Here is a 19,522-nt window from a genome sequence, read left to right as displayed (position 1 = left end):
AGAAATAACACCATGAGCAAAGTCTGAGGTGAGAAATAGCATTCAGCAAATTATAAGTAGTTTAGTGTTGCTGAATCACAAAATATGAGGTAGAAACTGCCAAAAGACAAGGCTGCAGACTTAGCCATTGACCAGGCCCCTGCAGTCTTAGAAGCTTTGTAGCACAGCAGATACTTTAGGGCAGTAGTTCCCAAATCTGGCAGTGTACCAGAGCCACCAGGAAGATAAACAACATGTCTTAGCTTTCAACCCTTAGGATTAACATGTAGACAGAACATGGAAGTCTCAGATATGGCTGTGGAATAACATGTAAATGTTATCAACCTGAATAAGCATAAAAGTAAAGATCTTTCTGATGGAAGTTGAGAAGTAAATGAAAGGAGGGAGAGGTAACTAGGAGTAGGAGAACCAGTATCTTCAGCTTCCTTAGTAGAGTTCAGAGGCTTGAAAATTAATAAGAAGTAAGTATTTTTAAAGTTATTAAAGTGACAAATAGAACAGCAACAAAAAATGCATAACTGTCAAGTTGGGAACAGGACATGGGGAATACTGTTAGGGAAATAATTAGAAAGGGAGTACCAGAAAAATTAAAAGCAGGAATTGTTAAAAATTTTTCCTACTTGTATGTTTTTTTCTTTTACCATATAAACATTTTAATTATTAAAAATTTATTTTTATATATTAAAATAAAAATATAGATCTTGAGCATTGCCTACTTCACTGGAGGCGAGCCCTAGGAATATGTATCTTATAAACTTCCCAAAGGATTCTGCTGTAGGGTATGACAAGCCATTGGAAGATTTTACCTAGTGAATTGATGTATTTAAATGGAGCCATGGATATGAGGGGAATGGAACCATTTAGAGACAAGCAGGAAACCACCTAGGTGGTTTCTATGTATTGTGTTGAGGCCACAATAAATGAAGGCAGTGATAATAGAGAAAAGGGGGAGATGACAAGATTCAAGAAATGGATAGACTTTAAGGTTTTTGAGATTTGATTATAGAGTATTGAGGGTAAGGGGAATTTATTAGTCTGTCTCTCAGATTTCAAACTGTTGTTGATTATCACCAATAAGAATACAGTATAATAAACAGCGTAAATGAAGAATGGCAAAGAACAAATTGTGTTTTGGATAGTTTGAGTTTTAGATACCTGTTGAAATATCCTTGTGGAATTATCATACATGTTTAAGATTTTCAACATCTGAAGCTCAGAAAAGAAATGAAGCCATAGAGTTATAAGTCCTCAGCCTATATGTAGTAGTTAAACTTTTTCATGGAAGGGCCCCATAAAGAGAATGTGAAAAGTGAGAAACATGCCCATAACAACTTCCTCCACTTAAAGAATAGATAAAGGAAGAACACTCATGAAAGGGCAATTTCACTTTAATTCAGAGGCCTTAAAAGTAATTATTACTCCTGTAAAGCAAAACAATATCCAGTTTGCATATCAATAGGTTAAGTTAATATATTCTGCCTATGATTTAATAAATTTATTAATATTTACAGGGAAAATTCCCTTTTCCCCTGAAATACTGTGGTTGATCTTGATCATTTTTCATTATACTTGAATAGCTGTCTTAACATTCATATTTATTAATCACGAGTACTTAAAAGTTCTTTTCCTAAATGCTCACTAGAAAAACTTGGCAGATGCTACAAAGTAGAAGGAATTTGCTTTTAACTTTTTTTTTCCTTGCATCTTTGGGGATGTGTGTGTGTGTGTGTGTGTGTGTGTTTTTGGCCATGCCACATGGCTTGTGGGATCTCAGTTCCCCGACCAGGGATTGAATCTGGGCCCACACAGCAGTGAAAGCCCAGAGTCCTAACCACCTGGCCACCAGGGATCTCCCAGCTTTTAACTTTTAACAAAGCAATTTTACATGTTATTACTCTTTATAAACACTGATGTGTATAGTTATTCTGCTGAGTAGATGTCCCATTGCTTATGTTTATATGTAATTAGATACTCAGATAATTTTTAAAAGATAAATATGCTATATCTTTGTGCATAAAACCTTTTTATTTATAAGATTCACCTTTAGAATAAATTCCTCAAAATTGGATTTTGTGTTCCCAAGATTATTGTAACTTTTTTTGTCACTGCTTTTTAAATATTACCATTATTTCACTTCATAAAATTTCTTACAGGACTGGAGAAAATTGAACAACTTCAAAATCATGAAAATGAAGACATCTACAAATTGGCCTATGAGATCATTGATCAGTTCTTCTCTTCAGATGATGTATTTAATAATTTTATAATTTTCTTAGTTTTATGTATAAGCATAAGTCTGGATGAAATGTAAGCTAGGACATATATGTATGTATTTGGAGGGAATGGAATTGAAATAGATATATGGCAGTAATGTTACTTATTTCAGAAGTACAAATATTTCAGTATTTTAAAGTCCTTCAAGGTATTAAAAAGTAGTACTAGCTGTAATGGCAAAAAAAAAAAAAAAAAAAATTTTGACAGTGGATAAATCAGGCTTTATTTTCCCTTGATGTCTCTGTAAACAAAACAGTGAAGCCTAGTATATCCTATAATAAATCCATTATGACAGTAATTAATCTGTATTTGAATATATTGTCACTGTTATTTTTAGTTGGTCACCAAAAACTAATACAAAGATAAATAGATAAAATGAAAAAAATTATCAAGAAATATAATTATTTCTTATAATAATATATATATTACTATATAATGTAAGGTATAGTCCAGAAGAGTATCTTCAGATTGTCAGTATATGGTAATTGAAATTAAAGAATTATTTTTAGTATCACCTCTTTGGGAAAGTTAAATCTAAAATTAAAGCAGTTGTTTCTTAGAAAATTATAGTGATTATAGATAGAACCACCAGTGGATCTCTTGAATTATTTTCTCAACTTTTCAAAAAAAAATGGAATGTTATTAAATATTTTGTTAAGCATGCATGATTTGAACATTAACTTGACAAGGACAATACTAAAGAAGAATTACAGATTATCAAGCTAAGTCCTATTTAAAATATAATAGTAGTTGAAAAGTATACTTTTTTAAAGGTAGTTTTTGTCACATGTCTTAAAGTTGGGTTTTTAGAAGTCCTAATTGATTATTAGGTATACATAAAGCCTTATGATTTCTGATACTTCAACGTGCAGGTCTTGTTTACTCTGTTGCATCATGAAAAGAATAATAAAGATGATGTGCCTATTTATAGGAACTACACTATAGGTGCATAATTTTGTGGAATTTCAACGTTTAGATATAAAGCATATAGAAAGAATATTATACATTTTTAGCAGAGCTATTATTTTACTACTTTAAGCTCAAAAGTCATTTGTCTCCAATTGCTATTAAAAGATAAACCAAAGAATACACTTACTCTCCAAAAGTGGTAGCATTACAGTGAGTATACTCTGAGATGTAGGACCATTTCCAATGTATTACTTCTCTTTCATTCTTTCAGAAGATATACGTTTTGCATATTCTCTTAAGTTTCCTCTCTTTTTGGCATCTCTTAAGAAAAAGCCTTTATAAAGTGTTTCAGGTTTCTAAAGGGGTGGTAGGACAGTGTTGGCACCCATCATCTCCCATACTTTTTTTTTTTTTAATTTATTAATTTATTTATTTTTGGCTGTGTTGGGTCTTTGTTACGGTGTGGGGGCTTCTCATTGCGGTGGCTTCTCTTGTTGTGGAGCACGGGCTCTAGAGCGCAGGCTCAGTAGTTGTGGCGCATGGGCTTAGTTGCTCTGCGGCATGTGGGATCTTCCGGGACCAGGGCTTGAACCCGTGTCCCCTGCATTGGCAGGTGGATTCTTAGCCACTGCGTCACCAGGGAAGCCCTCCCATGCTTTTTAAATGGAAATAGTACTACAATGCTATTTTTTTTTAAACTAATTATCACCTTCTTTTTCCTTTTTTCCCTTAGATTGATGAAGATCCTAGTCTTGTTCCAGAGGCAATACAAGGTGGAACATTTGGTTTCAATTCATCTGCCAATGTACCAACAGAAGGGTTCCAGTTTTAGAAAGATGTTGTGGAAGTTAGGTACAATGCAGCACTGAGATATATATATATATACACATATATATAAAAAGGTTTGATCCATCAAGCTTGGCTCATGGGATCTGCTGCTGCATTAAATCGGGAAAGAAAATGTGAAGATTTCATTTGGAATCACGGAAAATGCCCAAATGAGGTCAAGATGGCGAGTGGGTGCGAGTGAGAATGAGTGGCAAAATGTAATGAAAACTTTACATGAATGCTTATTTAGGTTGTTCAGAGTAAAAGGGCTACAGGTCACAGATATTCAGTGCCTGAGGAGGAACATTGACATTATATCCGCTGAGGGGAAAGTGCAGTAATGTCATCTTCAAGCCTTATAAGCATAAAAGAGAATAGGATGCCCATATAAGTCAAAGGAAAATGAGCCCAGGCCTTGCTATGAAGCAGTGTGTGAATGGACAATGTTGAATGAATGTCTGGCTCAGTGATAGAGAGCCAGGTTCATCTTTGAAATCTAGGGCTCTTCATTCATGAAGCAGACTCCTAGTCCTGGAGTGACTGTGTACGAGAGTATGGTTGTGGTGCTGTATGTGAACGCATGCAAGCTTGATTTGCCTTCAGGGGGCTGATAACAAACCTAGTAAATCATCAAAGTGAGATCATAAGTGTTACTGTACACTGGACATGAAAACAAAGACCAGTTCAGCAGCAGACATTGGTGTACTCTGCAGCCTGTGTTTTCTATTTCCCTTCTTCCCTTTTTCCCACCCCTCCTTTTTTTTCCCCCTCTTTTTTTTTTGTGGGTTTTTTTTTTTTTTTTAGTTTTTTTTGTTTGTTTGTTTTTTTGTTTTTTTTTTGTGGGGTTTTGTTTTGTTTTTAGTTTTTATTTACTTTACCTAGTATGGCTTTTTAGTTGCTTCTCAAGTCAGAAAACTTTCAGGAAGGTTTCCCTGTGCATTTGCACCAGATGAATGTTTGATGCTATGAAAAGCTTTCCATATCATCAAAACTAATTTGTGTAGATTTTTGCATGAAAAAAAACCATAAATTTCCCTCAAAATAGACTGTGTTGCAGTACACAAGTTACCATAATAGTATAAAACAGTAAAATGTGCTTTAAAAAGCCATCCTTTTCATTTTCAGAGATAACATAAAGATCTTTGCATGAGGTAAATCTACAGCCTAGTTCATTTTTAGATTTTGTTGAGTCCTGTAAAGAAGAAGAAGAAAAAAGTTTCAGTTGTGGTAGAATACCGTGCTGTGTTTAAATGTTACTTGTTTTCAAACTTTGTTTTCTATGAAAATGATATGGAAACTTCTAAAATGGAATTTGGTGCATATGTACTGCTGAATAAAGACCGATGAAGAGGTTTGAGTAGATGTACAAATCAAGTAATGGTTTGAACACCTTTAATAATATGCCTAATCTGTTCAATTGTTTTAGAATCTTTTTATCTTAGATGTAGGCAGCCATGAACAATCTATTTTGAGCCACTTTAGGGAGAAAACTTTGTATTTTTAAAACTTGCATAAAAGTTATGCAAGTGGTTTTTATAAATTGGAATAATGCCTCAATTTCGAGGTTATGCACACTAAATTAAATGTGACATAAATTAATTTGTACAAAAAGAACTCTTTATAAGGTGGCTCATTGTAGGAAATCCTGTGCCTTCCCCTTTGAGCACAAGTGTTGCATGAACAACAGTTTGCTATAAGAAACATACCAGATTAGCCACCATTAGCATCTATATCTACTTTGTGTTTAAAAATCAACTGGTAATTCTGAAACACTGTAGAATGGATAAAAATTATTTTGTGATCATAACTCTTTGTTGAACTAGAGTATTTTTGCAGCATTCCTTGTCATCAGAAACATGGTTAAAGTTTAAAACTAGAAGCAGCAGAAAACTAGCTTGTAAAATTTATCCAAGTAGAGTGCAGGCTAGGCTGTCTTGGGGAGATAAACATTAAAACTCAAAGCAATGTTTTACATGGGGCGTGTGTGTGTGCTGTGTGGATTTTTTCATATATTAGTGTAAAGTTAGAGTAACTCAGTGGCTTACGTTTGCTTGTCTTTCATAAGCTTTTGATATAGACCCAACATTACAGAAGAAATTTCTTAAGTTATTTAATTTCGGTATAGACGTATTAATATTCTAACTGACTGAATTTGTTCAGGTGACACCATCTTTGCTTCTGCTTTCTCCCTGTCCAAACCAAGCTTTTGACCTTCCTTCACCCCTCCAGCAAAATGGACTGAGAGAGACAACTTGAGCTATATTTTAAGTATTTCTGTAACTACAACATATGGTTCCAAATAGATTGCATACAAAGCATGGTTTTTACAAATGGCTTAAGTTACCAGAAGGTGAACATAATAGTACTTTGCATAATTCATGTTTCTTAGTAAAGAAAAACCTGGTTCAAAGTAAGCCAGTGAGGTTATAATAGGCCAAGTGATTTTATAGAATAATTTTCTTACAGATGCAGGACTCATGGCAGCTTGCTTATTCAAGGCCTGCAGGAGAATCTGATCTCAGAGAAGGCCCTAAGCTCTCTTTTAAAGGGCTCGCCTGATTAAATCAGGCCCACCCATTATAATCTCCCTTTTTTTTTTTGCGGTATGCGGACCTCTCACTGTTGTGGCCTCTCCCGTTGCGGAGCACAGGCTCCGGACGCGCAGGCTCAGCGGCCACGGCTCATGGGCCTGGCCGTTTCGCGGCATGTGGGATCTTCCTGGACCGGGGCACGAACCCGTGTCCCCTGCATTGGCAGGCGGACTCTCAACCACTGCGCCACCAGGGAAGCCCTATAATCTCCCTTTTGATTGACCCAAAGCCAAACTGATTAGTACCTTAATTATACCTGCAACATCCCTTTCTCTTTGCCTTATACCATAGCCTAATCACAGAATGATATCCATCATATTCACGTATCCTGCCAACACTTGAGTAAAGGGGATTATAAAGGGTATGTACACCAGGGAATCTTGAGAGCCATCTTAGAGTTCCTATACCACAAAGAAATACTAGTATTTAGAGCTGGAGCAGTTTAGAAGTGATCAGTAATATATTGCAAACTTATTTTTAGATGAAGTTTACCTGTGAGAATCTATTGAGAACTTTGCACCGGCTTCCTTCCAAAATGCATATACATACAGTTTTAGGGGTTCTGTGGGAGTCTGAATTTCAGAATATGAATGAACTGTCCCAGTCCCCCGCTTCAGATGATAGAGTTGTGAAGAAGTGACTTGATCAAGGCCAGACAGCTACTAAGGGCTAGAGAAGACCCAGATTGTACCTCCCATACCATTGGAAGCTATGCTTTCAATTACTGTTCTAAAACTGAGTTCATTTAAATTTGTGAGCCAATGCAAAAAAATGTTTATGCAGCTTTTCATATCTGTATTTTGAGGAATGGCTAACACTAATTCTTATAGAAGCTTGTGAGTTTTGAAATTACAGTTGACCCTTGAACAGTATGGACTTTGCAGGCCCACTTAAATGCCAGTTTTTTTTCACTAAATACTACAGGGTCAACTGTACTTTAAATCATCTTTAGATTACTTGTGATACCTAATACAGTGTAAATGCCATGTAAATAATTGTTAAGTACAATCTAAGTGCTGTGTAGCTAGTTCCTTGAACAAAGCTGGGGTTAGGGGTGCCGGCCCTCTGCACAGTCAAAAATCGAAAATCCTCATATCCGTGGTTCCACATCCAAGGATTCAACCAGCCACAGATCATGTAGTACTGTAGTGCATATTTAGTGAAAAAAGTCCATGTATAAGTGAACCCAAGCAGTTCAAACACATGTTGTTCAAGGGTCCACTGTATTTGATTTCTTTGAGTTTCCAAAAATTGATCTTTCATTATGGATATTAAGAAGGTGAACTACAAACAGGCCAATTTAGCTTGAATCAAAAAAAGTTACCAGTTAACTCCTGAGGTTTAATGGATTATTTACTTCCTAAACTTGACATTTTAAACATTTAAGGAGAAAATGGTTTTTCTTTTTAACAAACACATTAATGAAGTGTATACTCTTTAAAAATATAAGTAATGAAATTATGCACATATGCCTTTAAATAAAATCAAAGTGCACATTTGTAGTCTTATTGTAATGAGTTAATTCCTAAGTTAAAGGAAGACGGAAAAAACGAAGATTTGTAAAGCCTGTATTCCAGTGTGATCAGAAGCAACTGAACTGTAGTGTCACATTGCATATTAACTATCATGTCAATAATATACAGGAAGGTAGATTGAATGTTTTTTCTCAAGATACAACTAAGCAGTTCCATCAATTTTGAATATTCTAAATTCAGGCCCTTTAGGTGACAAATTTGGTTCAGGATGTCCATGCCAGGATGTACTGTTTATAAAATTGACTTGACAGCTGCTACTTGGTGTATAAGAGCAGCTGAGTGTGAAGGAAAGTAAATACCGCCCTGCACATTTCTGATTTACCTCTTGCCAGAGGCCTGCACTCCTGTCTTTTTTTATTTTTTTTTAAAAATTAATTAATTTATCTTTGGCTGCATTGGGTCTTCGTTGCTGGGCGCAGGCTTTCTCTAGTTGTGGCAAGCGGGGGATACTCTTAGTTGTGGTGCGTGGGCTTCTCGTGGTGGCTCCTCGTTGCAGAGCACGGGCTCTAGGCACGTGGGCTTCAGTAGTTGTGGCATGCGGGCTCAGTAGTGGCACGTGGGCTTCAGTAGTTGTGGCAAGCAGGCTCAGTAGTTGTGGCACGCGGGCTCAGTAGTTGGGGCTCATGGGCTCTAGAGCGCAGGCTCAGTAGTTGTGGCGCACGGGCTTAGTTGCTCTGCGGCATGTGGGATCTTCCCGGACCAGGGCTCAAACCTGTGTCCCCTGCATTGGCAGGTGGATTCTTAACCACTGCGCCACCAGGGAAGTCCCTGCACTCCTCTCTTATCACTTACATTGTTGGCCCAATTTCTACCTTCTCTCCACAAGTTTTGCATCTTTGCAGCTCTAACTATGCTTACTCCAGGTTAACTTAGTTTTTCCAGACTGTCAGTTCTTCCAGTTTTATTCTTCGTGAAGAAAATTTTTTATAACCTTTTCATTTCTTTCTGTTATTCTTCAAGCATGAATCCTGCTTCCATATCATTCGTTCAGTGTCCCATCCTCTCTCGTCCTCTGGATTTTGAGCATTCTGAGCCACCTTTCCCCCATACTTTCTACATGGTTACCTTTTTACTGATTTTGTAATTGGATACTATAATGCTAATATCCAACACTTGGACTCAGCTTAGGAGGGTATTTCTCTTATCTTAAAAAAAACAAAAACAGGGAAACCGCTGGCGGTCCAGTGGTTAAGACTCCACGCTTCCACTGCAGGGCGCACAGGTTCCGTTCCCAGCCGGAGCACTAAGATCCCACATGCCACACAGCCAAAAGTCATTTTGGCTCATAGTTGTGGGGTTGGGAAGAAATCGACATACCCTTAGTCTCTCCTGCCTTACTGCCGTACTTCTTGTTTCTCAGGGGTTGTCCCCTCTGTTCAACTCATTAACGTAAAATTTATCTATTAACCTATTATGGGTATTTTCTATCTCCAACCATTTCCCTTTGTACTTGCCAGTGTGCTCCCTCCATAAACAAATTACATACTGCCTCAAATCTAGTAGCTCCCAGTGTGATCTACAAGATGCCCAGCGTATGTAACCATATAACTGATGCAGAGAAACTGGGTTTTATCTTTTTTTTTTTTTCCCCCTTTGAACCTGTTTAAGATGGTTATAGGAAAGCTGTTAAGGAGCTGTGAAGGTACCTAAATAGTAACTTTGTTCCAGTTTGAGTCAACTAATGATGTACTGAAAAGTTTGTTTCCCTGTTTTCTCTATCCCCGGGTAACTCTTTTGCCGTTCTTCCCAGCTGCAGAGAGTAAAGAAAGCTAGAGGTAGCAGATAGGAAGTGTCTTGTTTGGATCCTGAATTCTCAACCACATTACATACCTTGAACATTCCAGATATCTGTCTCCTTCAGGAAGCCAAATATATACAGTACCGTCTACTACCCTTGCCATCCCCATTAGCTCTCACTTTGCAGTGTGTGTTTTACACCGATGGTAATTTTTCAGTCTGTAGAGTCTGTTCAGTCACTGCTCTATCACATCTGCATTTTAGTCTTTCCACTAAATTGTAAGCTTCTTAAGGGCCAAAGTCAGCAAATAAACAAAGCTCTGTAAACCCCATGAAAGTGCCATGAGTTCTGTAGACGCTCAAAGGTTTGTGATTACAATACAACCTCTCACATGAACTGATAGTAGTGACTATTTCTAAAACTCTTCAATTTGGAATTTTTCAGTTTGCCTCATTGCATCTGAAGTTTAGAATGCTTTCTGTAGGAAGGCATTCATTGCCAGATGAATGCTCATTTCTTTATTTTCTTTTTTCACTTTTGATATTTACCCAATGTCAGATCTGGATATCTGACACTCACAGGATATTGCAATGCATCGTCATGTGTCTTTCAAATACCAGCCTTCCATAATATAAAGCAGGGGGTAACCTAATATATAATACTATTGATGCAATTAATTTTTGAAATGTGTGATTTATTGAAATATCTGTATCATAATAGTGTTTTTACAAAGAAAGTATCCAAACCATAAAGGTAACTGATTACTGTTTTAGTCTATAGTATGAAATTATTAGAATGCTTTTTGGTTATTGATGTTGCAGTGCTCTTTGATTAAAATAATTACATAAGCTTTCTTCTACCAGACTAGTAATTATACAAATTTTTAGGTGCTAGAAATAATTAGGAACAAGCCCAAGGAACTCCCTCAGTTTTATCTAGTCCTGATCTAAACAGTTCTGATAATCACCATGGTGTTTACTCATTTTTTCCTGTTCAGTGTTGCAGAGGCTTTAAGAGCAAATTCATACAGTGGCCCCTTTGATAGAGTTTCTGGCTTCATATCCTAGCTCTGCCACTTAACTCCTGTGGAACCTTGTAAAGTTACTTTAGCTGCTTCTGGTTCTTCATCTGAAAAATGGAAAATGTAGTAGTGCCTACCCAGTGGGTTATTTTGTGGTTTAAATGAGTTAATTCATGTAAAGCACTCAGAATAATCCTACGTAAATAATAAGCACAGCAGCTAGGAGAATTTCCCTTTAACTTTTGCTGGAAATAAAGGCAGAAGCCTTATTTTTTACATTTAACAAATACCTGAGAACCCATGTTGGGCTAGGCATTAAGTCAGGAGTTAGAGTATGAAGCCAATTAAAATGTGTACTTGCTCTCAATTTAGTTTACTGAGGGAAAGACAGTCAAATGGATACATTAGAAGAAGTAAGTACAGTGACAGGTGTACGTGGTACCTTTGGTAAACCCCACTGTTTGGTGACTGCATCAGAGCATTTGATGGAGCATACAAAAAATTTAGACTTACTATCTCTAAATTCATTATCTCCAACTTAAGACTTCATTTGGCTATTCAGACTTTAATTTTTTTTCAAATCCTAACCCTCTATTTCTCCCTCATTCTTAGTAGATTACCCTTCCTATTTTAGGGGCGGGGAGGTGGCAAAGAGAAACTATATCAGAGAAACTTCCTCAGCTCACTTCCAGCTTAGAGACTTATATTAGAGGAGATAGATAGCTTTCCTCATAACTAAGGCAGTCCCATTGTCTTCAGTCCTATCTCCTGCTACTTCTCAGGAATCTCACACTATGAATTATGGCTTTTCTCTCCTTTGTATTCAACTGTTCCCCTTCAGTGTGATCCTTCCCATTAACATTTGAACATGCAACAAATACTTCCCAACATAAAAATGAAAGTGGAGCCCTCCCTCCCGTTCCAGCTCCATCCTCCCCTTACCACCACAGCCAAAGTTCTTTTAAGAAGTTTGCTTCTTCCAGTTGCTCAAGCCTCATTCTGAACCCACTAGTCTTTCATTTGCCCTCATCACTCCATAAAGCCCTTGAAAAATCACCAGTGCCTATATGTCACTAGATTAAATGTGCAATTTTTTATCTTTATCTTGACTCAGAAAAACTAGACACTTGACCACTCCCGTCTAGATTTTCACAAATTCACATTATTTTTCCTCCTCTGACCATTGCTACCTCCTTCCCTCTCTCTCTCCCCTTCCCCACCAAACTCCTAGCCAGCATTTTATCTCCTTTCTAGCACATGCTTTTCCCTGTCATTAAATGTTTAAGGGGTTTAACTCTCAACCCAGGGTTCTCCTCTCACACCAAGCTTCCTTTAATCTATGCAAAGATAGAGTAATCACACTTCAAGGATCAGCTATGACATGCCACTGATTTCCAACTTAGTATCAGCTTTCTCTAAAATCTCCATACTGCTTCCTTGAAATTCCCACATATATACCTGAAAGGCAACCACAACTCTAGCTTGTCCAAGCCTATGATCTTCCTCTCCTACCACCAAGCATGTCCTCTTGAATTGTTCCCTATCTCAGTGAGTATCAGCTCCTCTGAGTTCTACAAAATGGCTCTTGCATCCTTTCACTTATCCCCATTTCTACCTCCTTAGTCCAACCGTCATCTCTTTTCTTGAACCATTGCAAAAGGCTATTAAAATGGTTTCCTTTGGCCACTGTGGCTCCCTTTCAATCTGATCTCTGCATTAAAGCCAAGAGTGATGTTTCTAAAATTCAAATCTGAGTGTGCCAGTGTTGTTACCTAGAACACTTCATATCTTCTCACTGCTCTTAGAATAAAAAGCAACATTCTTTTTTCTCATTGGAAATTTTATTTATTATTTTAAAAATTTATTTATTTCTGGCTGTGTTGGGTCTTTGTTGCTGCACGTGGGCTTTCTCTAGTTGCGGCAAGTGGGGGCTACCCTTCGTTGCGGTGCGCGGGTTTCTCATTGCGGTGGCTTCTCTTTGTGGAGCATGGGCTCTAGGTGTGTGGGCTTCAGTAGTTGTGGCACACGGGCTCAGTTGTTGTGGCACACGGGCTCAGTTGTTGTGGCACACGGCTTAGTTGCTCCACGGCATGTGGGATCTTCCCGGACCAGGGCTTGAACCCATGTACCCTGCATTGGCAGGTGGATTCTTAACCAATGTGCCACGCGGGAAGTCCCAGAAATTTTAATCATGTGCAAGAGTAGAGTAAAATAATAAACCCTCATGTACCCGTCACCCAGCTTCAACCATCATCAACACATAGTCAATCTTTTTTTTTTTTTTCCTGCACCGCGCTGCTTGCAGGATCTTAGTTCAACCAGGGATCGAACCCGTGCCCCCTGCAATGGAAGTGTGGAGTCCTAACCACTGGACCGCCAGGGAAGTCCCGACACATGGTCAATCTTGTTTCATCTCTGGCCCACCAACTATTCCTATCTCCCTTGAATTATTTTGAAGCAAATCCTAGGCATTTCATTATGTATCTCTAAAAAATTAAGAACTTCTTCTTAATATAACCACAGCAATATCACATCTTTAAAAAATTAACACTTCCTTCATAGTATCTAGTCCATGTTCAAATGTCCTTGACTTAGCCAAAATCATTAACATGGCCACAGCCTTTCATTTTCTGGCCCCTGCCTTTTTCTCTAGCCATTTTTTTCACGCACACCACTCTTCTCTGTGCTTTGACTCCACTGGCTTTTCAGATACTCCTCTCGTGAGGCCTTTGATTTTGTTTTCTCTGCTAGAATATCCCCTTCCCCCCTTTCCTTGTTCATCTCTTAGCTTAAGCATCACTTTCTAAGAGAAACTGGCACTTACTGCCCAACTTAAATTCCTTTATTAAAAGCTCTCATAGAACTCCATTCCTTTTGTTTAGCACACCTTGAAGTTCACAATTAAGATTCATACAATACTAGACTATAGCAGGAATCATGTAGCACATTGCCTAGAACATAGAGCTTGCTTGCTTTCTTCCTTCCTTCCTTCCTTTCTTTCTCTCTTTCTCTCTTTTTTCTTTCTTTCTTTCTTTTTCTTTTTCTTCCTTCCTTCCTTCCTTTCTTTTCTTTCTCTTTTCTTTTTCTTTCTCTTTCTCTTTCTCTCTTTCTCTCTCTTTCTCTCTCTCTCCCTCCCTCCCTCCCTCCCTCCCTTCCCTCCCTCTCTCTCTCTCTGTCTGTCTGTCTCTCTCTCTCACACACACACACACACACGCATCTGGTCTTAGTTGCGGCGCCGGCTGTTTGTTGCAGCACTTGGGGTTCTCTGTAGTTGTGGTGCACGGGCCCTAGACTGCGCAGGCTCAGTGGTTGCAGCACGTGGGCTTAGTTGCCCCGCAGCATGTGGGATCTTAGTTTCCCGACCAGGGATTGAACCAACGTCCCCTGCATTGGAAGGCAGTCAGGGGAGGCTTCTTGGAGGACGTAGGGCCCTCCTGACTGACTCAAGAGTTAGCCAGATGAAGTGGGGGGCAAGGGCCTTCCCCAGTGAGCAATGTCAGGGATGGGGAAAACGGAATCATTTTTAGTCTAAAAGTTGACATCAGGGTTGGTGGGAAGGGACCAGAACAAGCAACACATAATATGCTTTATTTAGGAGAGACTTAGGGATTTTAAGTGGGAGAGTGTCATTGTCAAATTTGAACTTTTAAGTAAATCACTGTGTCAACTTTGTTGAACATGGATTTCAGGAAGATAAGAATAAAGGCAGGAAGACCAATTGGGAAGCTCTTAGAGCAATTGGGCATGAGAAAAGGAGGTACTGAACAGGGCAGTACACAGTAGAAATAGAGAAGAGGGAATGGTCTAAAAAATATTTAGAGGTATATCCGTTACCAGTTGTCTTTCAGCTCCAAGTCCACCCTTCTTTGCCCTACTTTATGACACTGCAGCTGGCTGGTGTAAATGTTTTTCCATTACCAGCTAGCACAATGTTTGGCTTTGTCATTAGAGAGCCCGGGAGTAACACCACAAGACCGTTGTGGCAGGATGACACTTCTGGATGCAATTGTCCATTTTTATTATTCACCACTAGAGCCCAGAGACCCTAAGGGACCAGTTTGTGCTCTGCCTTCCGGCCATGCTCTCTCAGCATGGCAGCTGCCTCAGAGCAGCTGCAACAGGATACTTCCACAGCAGTGTATATATGTGTGTATCATACAGGAGATATGATGAAAATATATGTATAGTTGAAATTTTATCCAAAGAATAACTTTATAAGAAGTGTGCCAGATTAAGGTAAAGAAAACTTTAAATGCCACTGCAGGAAGTCGATGTAATCTCAAACTGTATAAAAGCTCACAACTCAATGATAACAAAATAACCCAGTTTAAAATGAGGGGACTTCCCTGATGGTGCAGTGGTTAAGAATCCGCCTACCAATGCAGGGGACATGGGTTCGAGCCCTGGTCCAGGAAGATCCCACATGCCGCGGAGCAACTAAGCCTGTGCGCCACAACTACTGAGCCTGTACTCTGGAGCCCGCGAGCCACAACTACTGAGCCCACGTGCCTAGAGCCCCTGCTCCGCAATGTGAGGAGCCACCGCAATGAGACACCCGTGCACCGCAGCGAAGAGTAGTCCCCTCTCGCCACGACTACTGAAAGCCCGTGCACAGCAACGAAGACCCAACGCAGCCAAAAATAAATTAAAAAAAAAAAAGAGGAAAAATTTGCACAGACATTTCATGAAAAGTGATGTGTTTTTTTTAACATCTTTATTGGAGTATAATTGCTTTACAATGGTGTGTTAGTTTCTGCTTTATAACAAAGTGAATCAGCTATACATATATCCCCGTATCTACTCCCTATCCCACCCCTCTAGGTGGTCACAAAGCACCGAACTGATCTCCTTGTGCTGTGCAGCTGCTTCCCACTAGCCATCTATTTTACATTTGGTAGTGTATATATAAGTCCATGCCACTCTCTCACTTCATCCCAGCTTACCCTTCCCCCTCCCCGTGTCCTCAAGTCCGTTCTCTACGTCTGCATCTTTATTCCTGTCCTGCCCCTAGGTTCTTCAGAACCTTTTTTTTTTTGTTTTTTTAGATTCCATATATATGTGTTAGCATACGGTATTTGTTTTTCTCTTTCTGATTTACTTCACTCTGTTTGACAGACTCTAGATCCATCCACCTCACTACAAATAACTCAATTTCGTTTCTTTTTATGGCTGAGTAATATTCCATTGTATATATGTGCCACAATCTTCTTTATCCATTCATCCGTCAATGGACACTTGGGTTGCTTCAGTGTCCTGGCTATTGTAAATAGAGCTTCAATGAACATTGCAGTACATGACTCTTTGAATTATGGTTTTCTTAGGGTATATGCCCAGTAGTAGGATTGCTGGATCGTATGGTAGTTCTATTTTTAGTTTTTTAAGGAACCTCCATACTGTTCTCCATAGTGGCTGTATCAATTTACATTCCCACCAACAGTGCAAGAAGGTTCCCTTTTCTCCACACCCTCTCCAGTATTTATTGTTTGTAGATTTTTTGATGATGGCCATTCTGACTGGTGTGAGGTGATACCTCATTGTAGTTTTGATTTGCATTTCTCTAATGATTAGTGATGTTGAGCATCCTTTCATGTGTTTGTTGGCAGTCTGTATATCTTCTTTGGAGAAATGTCTATTTAGGTCTTCTGCCCATTTTTGGATTGGGTTGTTTGTTTTTTTGTTATTGAGCTGCTTGTAAATTTTGGAGATTAAGCCTTTGTCAGTTGCTTCATTTGCAAATATTTTCTCCCATTCTGAGGGTTGTCTTTTCATCTTGTTTATGGTTTCCTTTGCTGTGCAAAAGCTTTTAAGTTTCATTACGTCCCATTTGTTTATTTTTGTTTTTATTTCCATTTCTCTAGGAGGTGGGTCAAAAAGGATCTTGCTGTGATGTGTATGTCATAGAGTGTTCTGCCTATGTTTTCCTCTAAGAGTTTTATAGTGTCTAGACTTACATTTAGGTCTTTAATCCATTTTGAGTTTATTTTTGTGTATGGTGTTAGGGAGTGTTCTAATTTCACTCTTTTACATGTAGCTGTCCAGTTTTACCAGCACCAACCACTTATTGAAGAGGCTGTCTTTTCTCCATCATATATTCTTTTTTTTTTTTTTTTTTTTTTTTTGTGGTACGTGGGCCTCTCACTATTTTGGCCTCTCCCGCCACGGAGCACAGGCTCCGGACGCGCAGGCTCAGCGGCCATGGCTCACGGGCCCAGCTGCTCCGCGGCATGTGGAATCCTCCCGGACCGGGGCATGAACCCGCGTCCCCTGCATCGGCAGGCGGACTCTCAACCACTGCGCCACCAGGGAAGCCCCATCATATATTCTTGAAAAGTGATATGTGGATAGCAAACACATGAAAAGCTGGTCAACATCATTAATAATGAGAGAAATGTAAATAAAGACTGCAAGATACCACTACACTCATATTAGAATGGTTAAAATTTAAAAAACAAAACCAAGGCCAAAAAACTGACAACACCAAATGCTGACAAGGATGCAAAGCAACTGGCACTCTCCTACATTCCTGGTGAGAATGCAAAATGGCCTGGTCACTTCGGAAAACCGTTTGGAAGTTTCTTATAAAGTTAAACATACAATTTACCCTACAACCAGCAATCCCGCTCCTAGGTATTTACTAAAGTGAAATGAAAACTTCATTCACAGGAAAACCTGCATATGAATGTTTCTAGCTGCATTATTCATAATCACCCAGTACTGGAAACAACTCCCCAAATTCCTTCAACTGGTGAATGGATAAATGAGTACATCCATATAATGGATTATTAGTCATCAATATAAAGAAAGAAACTGTTACAACAACATGAATGAATTTCAAATGCACTATGCTAAGTGAAAGCCAGATTCAAAGGCTTATACTGTCTGATTCCAATTATATGACAATCTGGAACATGTTTTATAAGGATAAAACATTGGGTCAGTGGTTTCCCAGGACTAGGTGGGAGAGAAATTGACTATAAAGGGGCACAAGAGAAATTTTGAGAGTGATGGAAAAGTGCTATATCTTGATTGTAATGGCAATTACACAACTGTATTCATTTGTCAAAATTCATAGAACTGTCCACTAAAAATGGTGAAATTTACTCTCTATAAAATATACCTCAATTTAAAAAAAAATGCTACTGCTTGCTGAACACAAATGGAGATTTGAATTAAAAGTCATATAAATTTCTTATATAAGAATCATAAATATGTCACTTCCCTCCAAGTTGATCTTTTAAAAGAAAAAAATATGAAGAGAAATATGAAAATTCTGAAACGGAGTACTTACTAGCTCTGCCAGATTGTAAAATATAAATTTTTAATTAAAACAGTATAGAACTGGCTTATTAATAATAATTTACTAGAGACAAATTTTCTGAAAATCCAGAAATAGACCTAAACACATTTGGAACATAGTGCTATATATTAAAAGCAGTATCTCGGGGCTTCCATGGTGGCACAGTGGCTAAGAATCCGCCTGCCAATGCAGGGGGCATGGGTTCAATCCCTGGTCCGAGAAGATCCTACGTGCCGCAGAGCAACTAAGCCCATGAACCACAACTACTGATTCTGCTCTCTAGAGCCCACGAGCCACAACTACTGAGTCCGTGTGCCACAACTACTGAAGCCTGCGTGCCTTAGGGCCTGCGCATTGCAACTACTGAGCCCACGTGCTGCAACTACTGAAGCACGCGTGCCTAGAGCCTGTGCTCCACAACAAGAAAGCCACCACAAGGAGAAGCCTGTGCACCGCAACAAAGAGTAGCCCCCACTCGCTACAACTAGAGAAAGCCCACGCGCAGCAATGAAGACCCAACGCAGCCAAAAAATAAATGAATAAATAAAATACTTAAAAAAAAGCAGTATCTCAAATAAATGGGGAAAAATGAATTATTCAATAAATAGTAATAGAAAACTGAGTAACCATCCAGAAAGAAAGTTGGCTTTGTATTTCACACTGCATACCAGGAAAAATCCAAATGAATAAAAGTAAAAACAACTCACTATAGAAGTACTAGTGGAAAGCCATGGGAGGATTATTTTATAAATGTAAAGGGAGGATTTTTTCGAATGTAATATGAAAACTGAGAAGCACCATAAACAAGAAATGGATTAATTTACTTACATAAAAAATAAAAATCTCTGCAGGAAAATCTTCATAAGAAAGAAAACTTCAAAAGAAAAACAACTAAGAAAAATATTTCTAATCATCTTAGAGAAAGGACCAATTTTTCTAACATGAAAAGATCCTACAAATCAGTTTTTAAAGGTTCAATGGAAAATGGATAAAATACATAAAGTTTAAGAAAATATAAATGGCTCTGTTTTAACTTGAATTGTGTCCTCCTAAAATTCATATGGTGAAGTATAACACTTAGTACCTCAGGATGTGACCTTATTTAGAGATAGGGTCTATAAAGAGGTAATTAAGGGGACTTCCCTGGTGGTCCAGTGGTTGGGACTGCACTGCAGGGGGCACAGGTTCAATCCTTGGTGGAGGAACTAGGATCCTACATGCCTCGCAGCATGGCCAGAAAAAAAAAAAGGTAATTAAGTTAAAATGAAGTCATTAGGGTGGGCCCTAATCCAATATGATTGGTGTCCTTATAAAAAGAGAAAATATGGA

The 19,522-nt window shown here is 38.5% G+C and overlaps 1 protein-coding gene across 2 annotated transcripts in view; it reads left to right on the top strand.

Moving 5' to 3' along the window:
- The window catches only part of KPNA4 (karyopherin subunit alpha 4), a 94,221-nt gene that overhangs the window by 49,403 nt on the left and 25,296 nt on the right, over nt 1-19,522 (top strand). The window contains exons 16-17 of one of the 2 annotated variants that reach the window (XM_067737895.1): nt 2,154-2,248; nt 3,917-3,956. In XM_067737895.1, coding sequence (XP_067593996.1) covers nt 2,154-2,248; nt 3,917-3,956 — 135 coding nt within the window. Of the gene's footprint in view, nt 1-2,153; nt 2,249-3,916; nt 4,717-19,522 lie in introns of those variants that run through there. The other variant, XM_067737894.1, reaches the window with a different exon arrangement.

Source organism: Pseudorca crassidens, chromosome 5 (genome assembly GCF_039906515.1).
Source record: "Pseudorca crassidens isolate mPseCra1 chromosome 5, mPseCra1.hap1, whole genome shotgun sequence".
Lineage (NCBI taxonomy): Eukaryota > Metazoa > Chordata > Mammalia > Artiodactyla > Delphinidae > Pseudorca > Pseudorca crassidens.
Note: the sequence above shows the minus strand (reverse complement) of the source record. Positions and strands in the feature narration are given on the sequence as shown.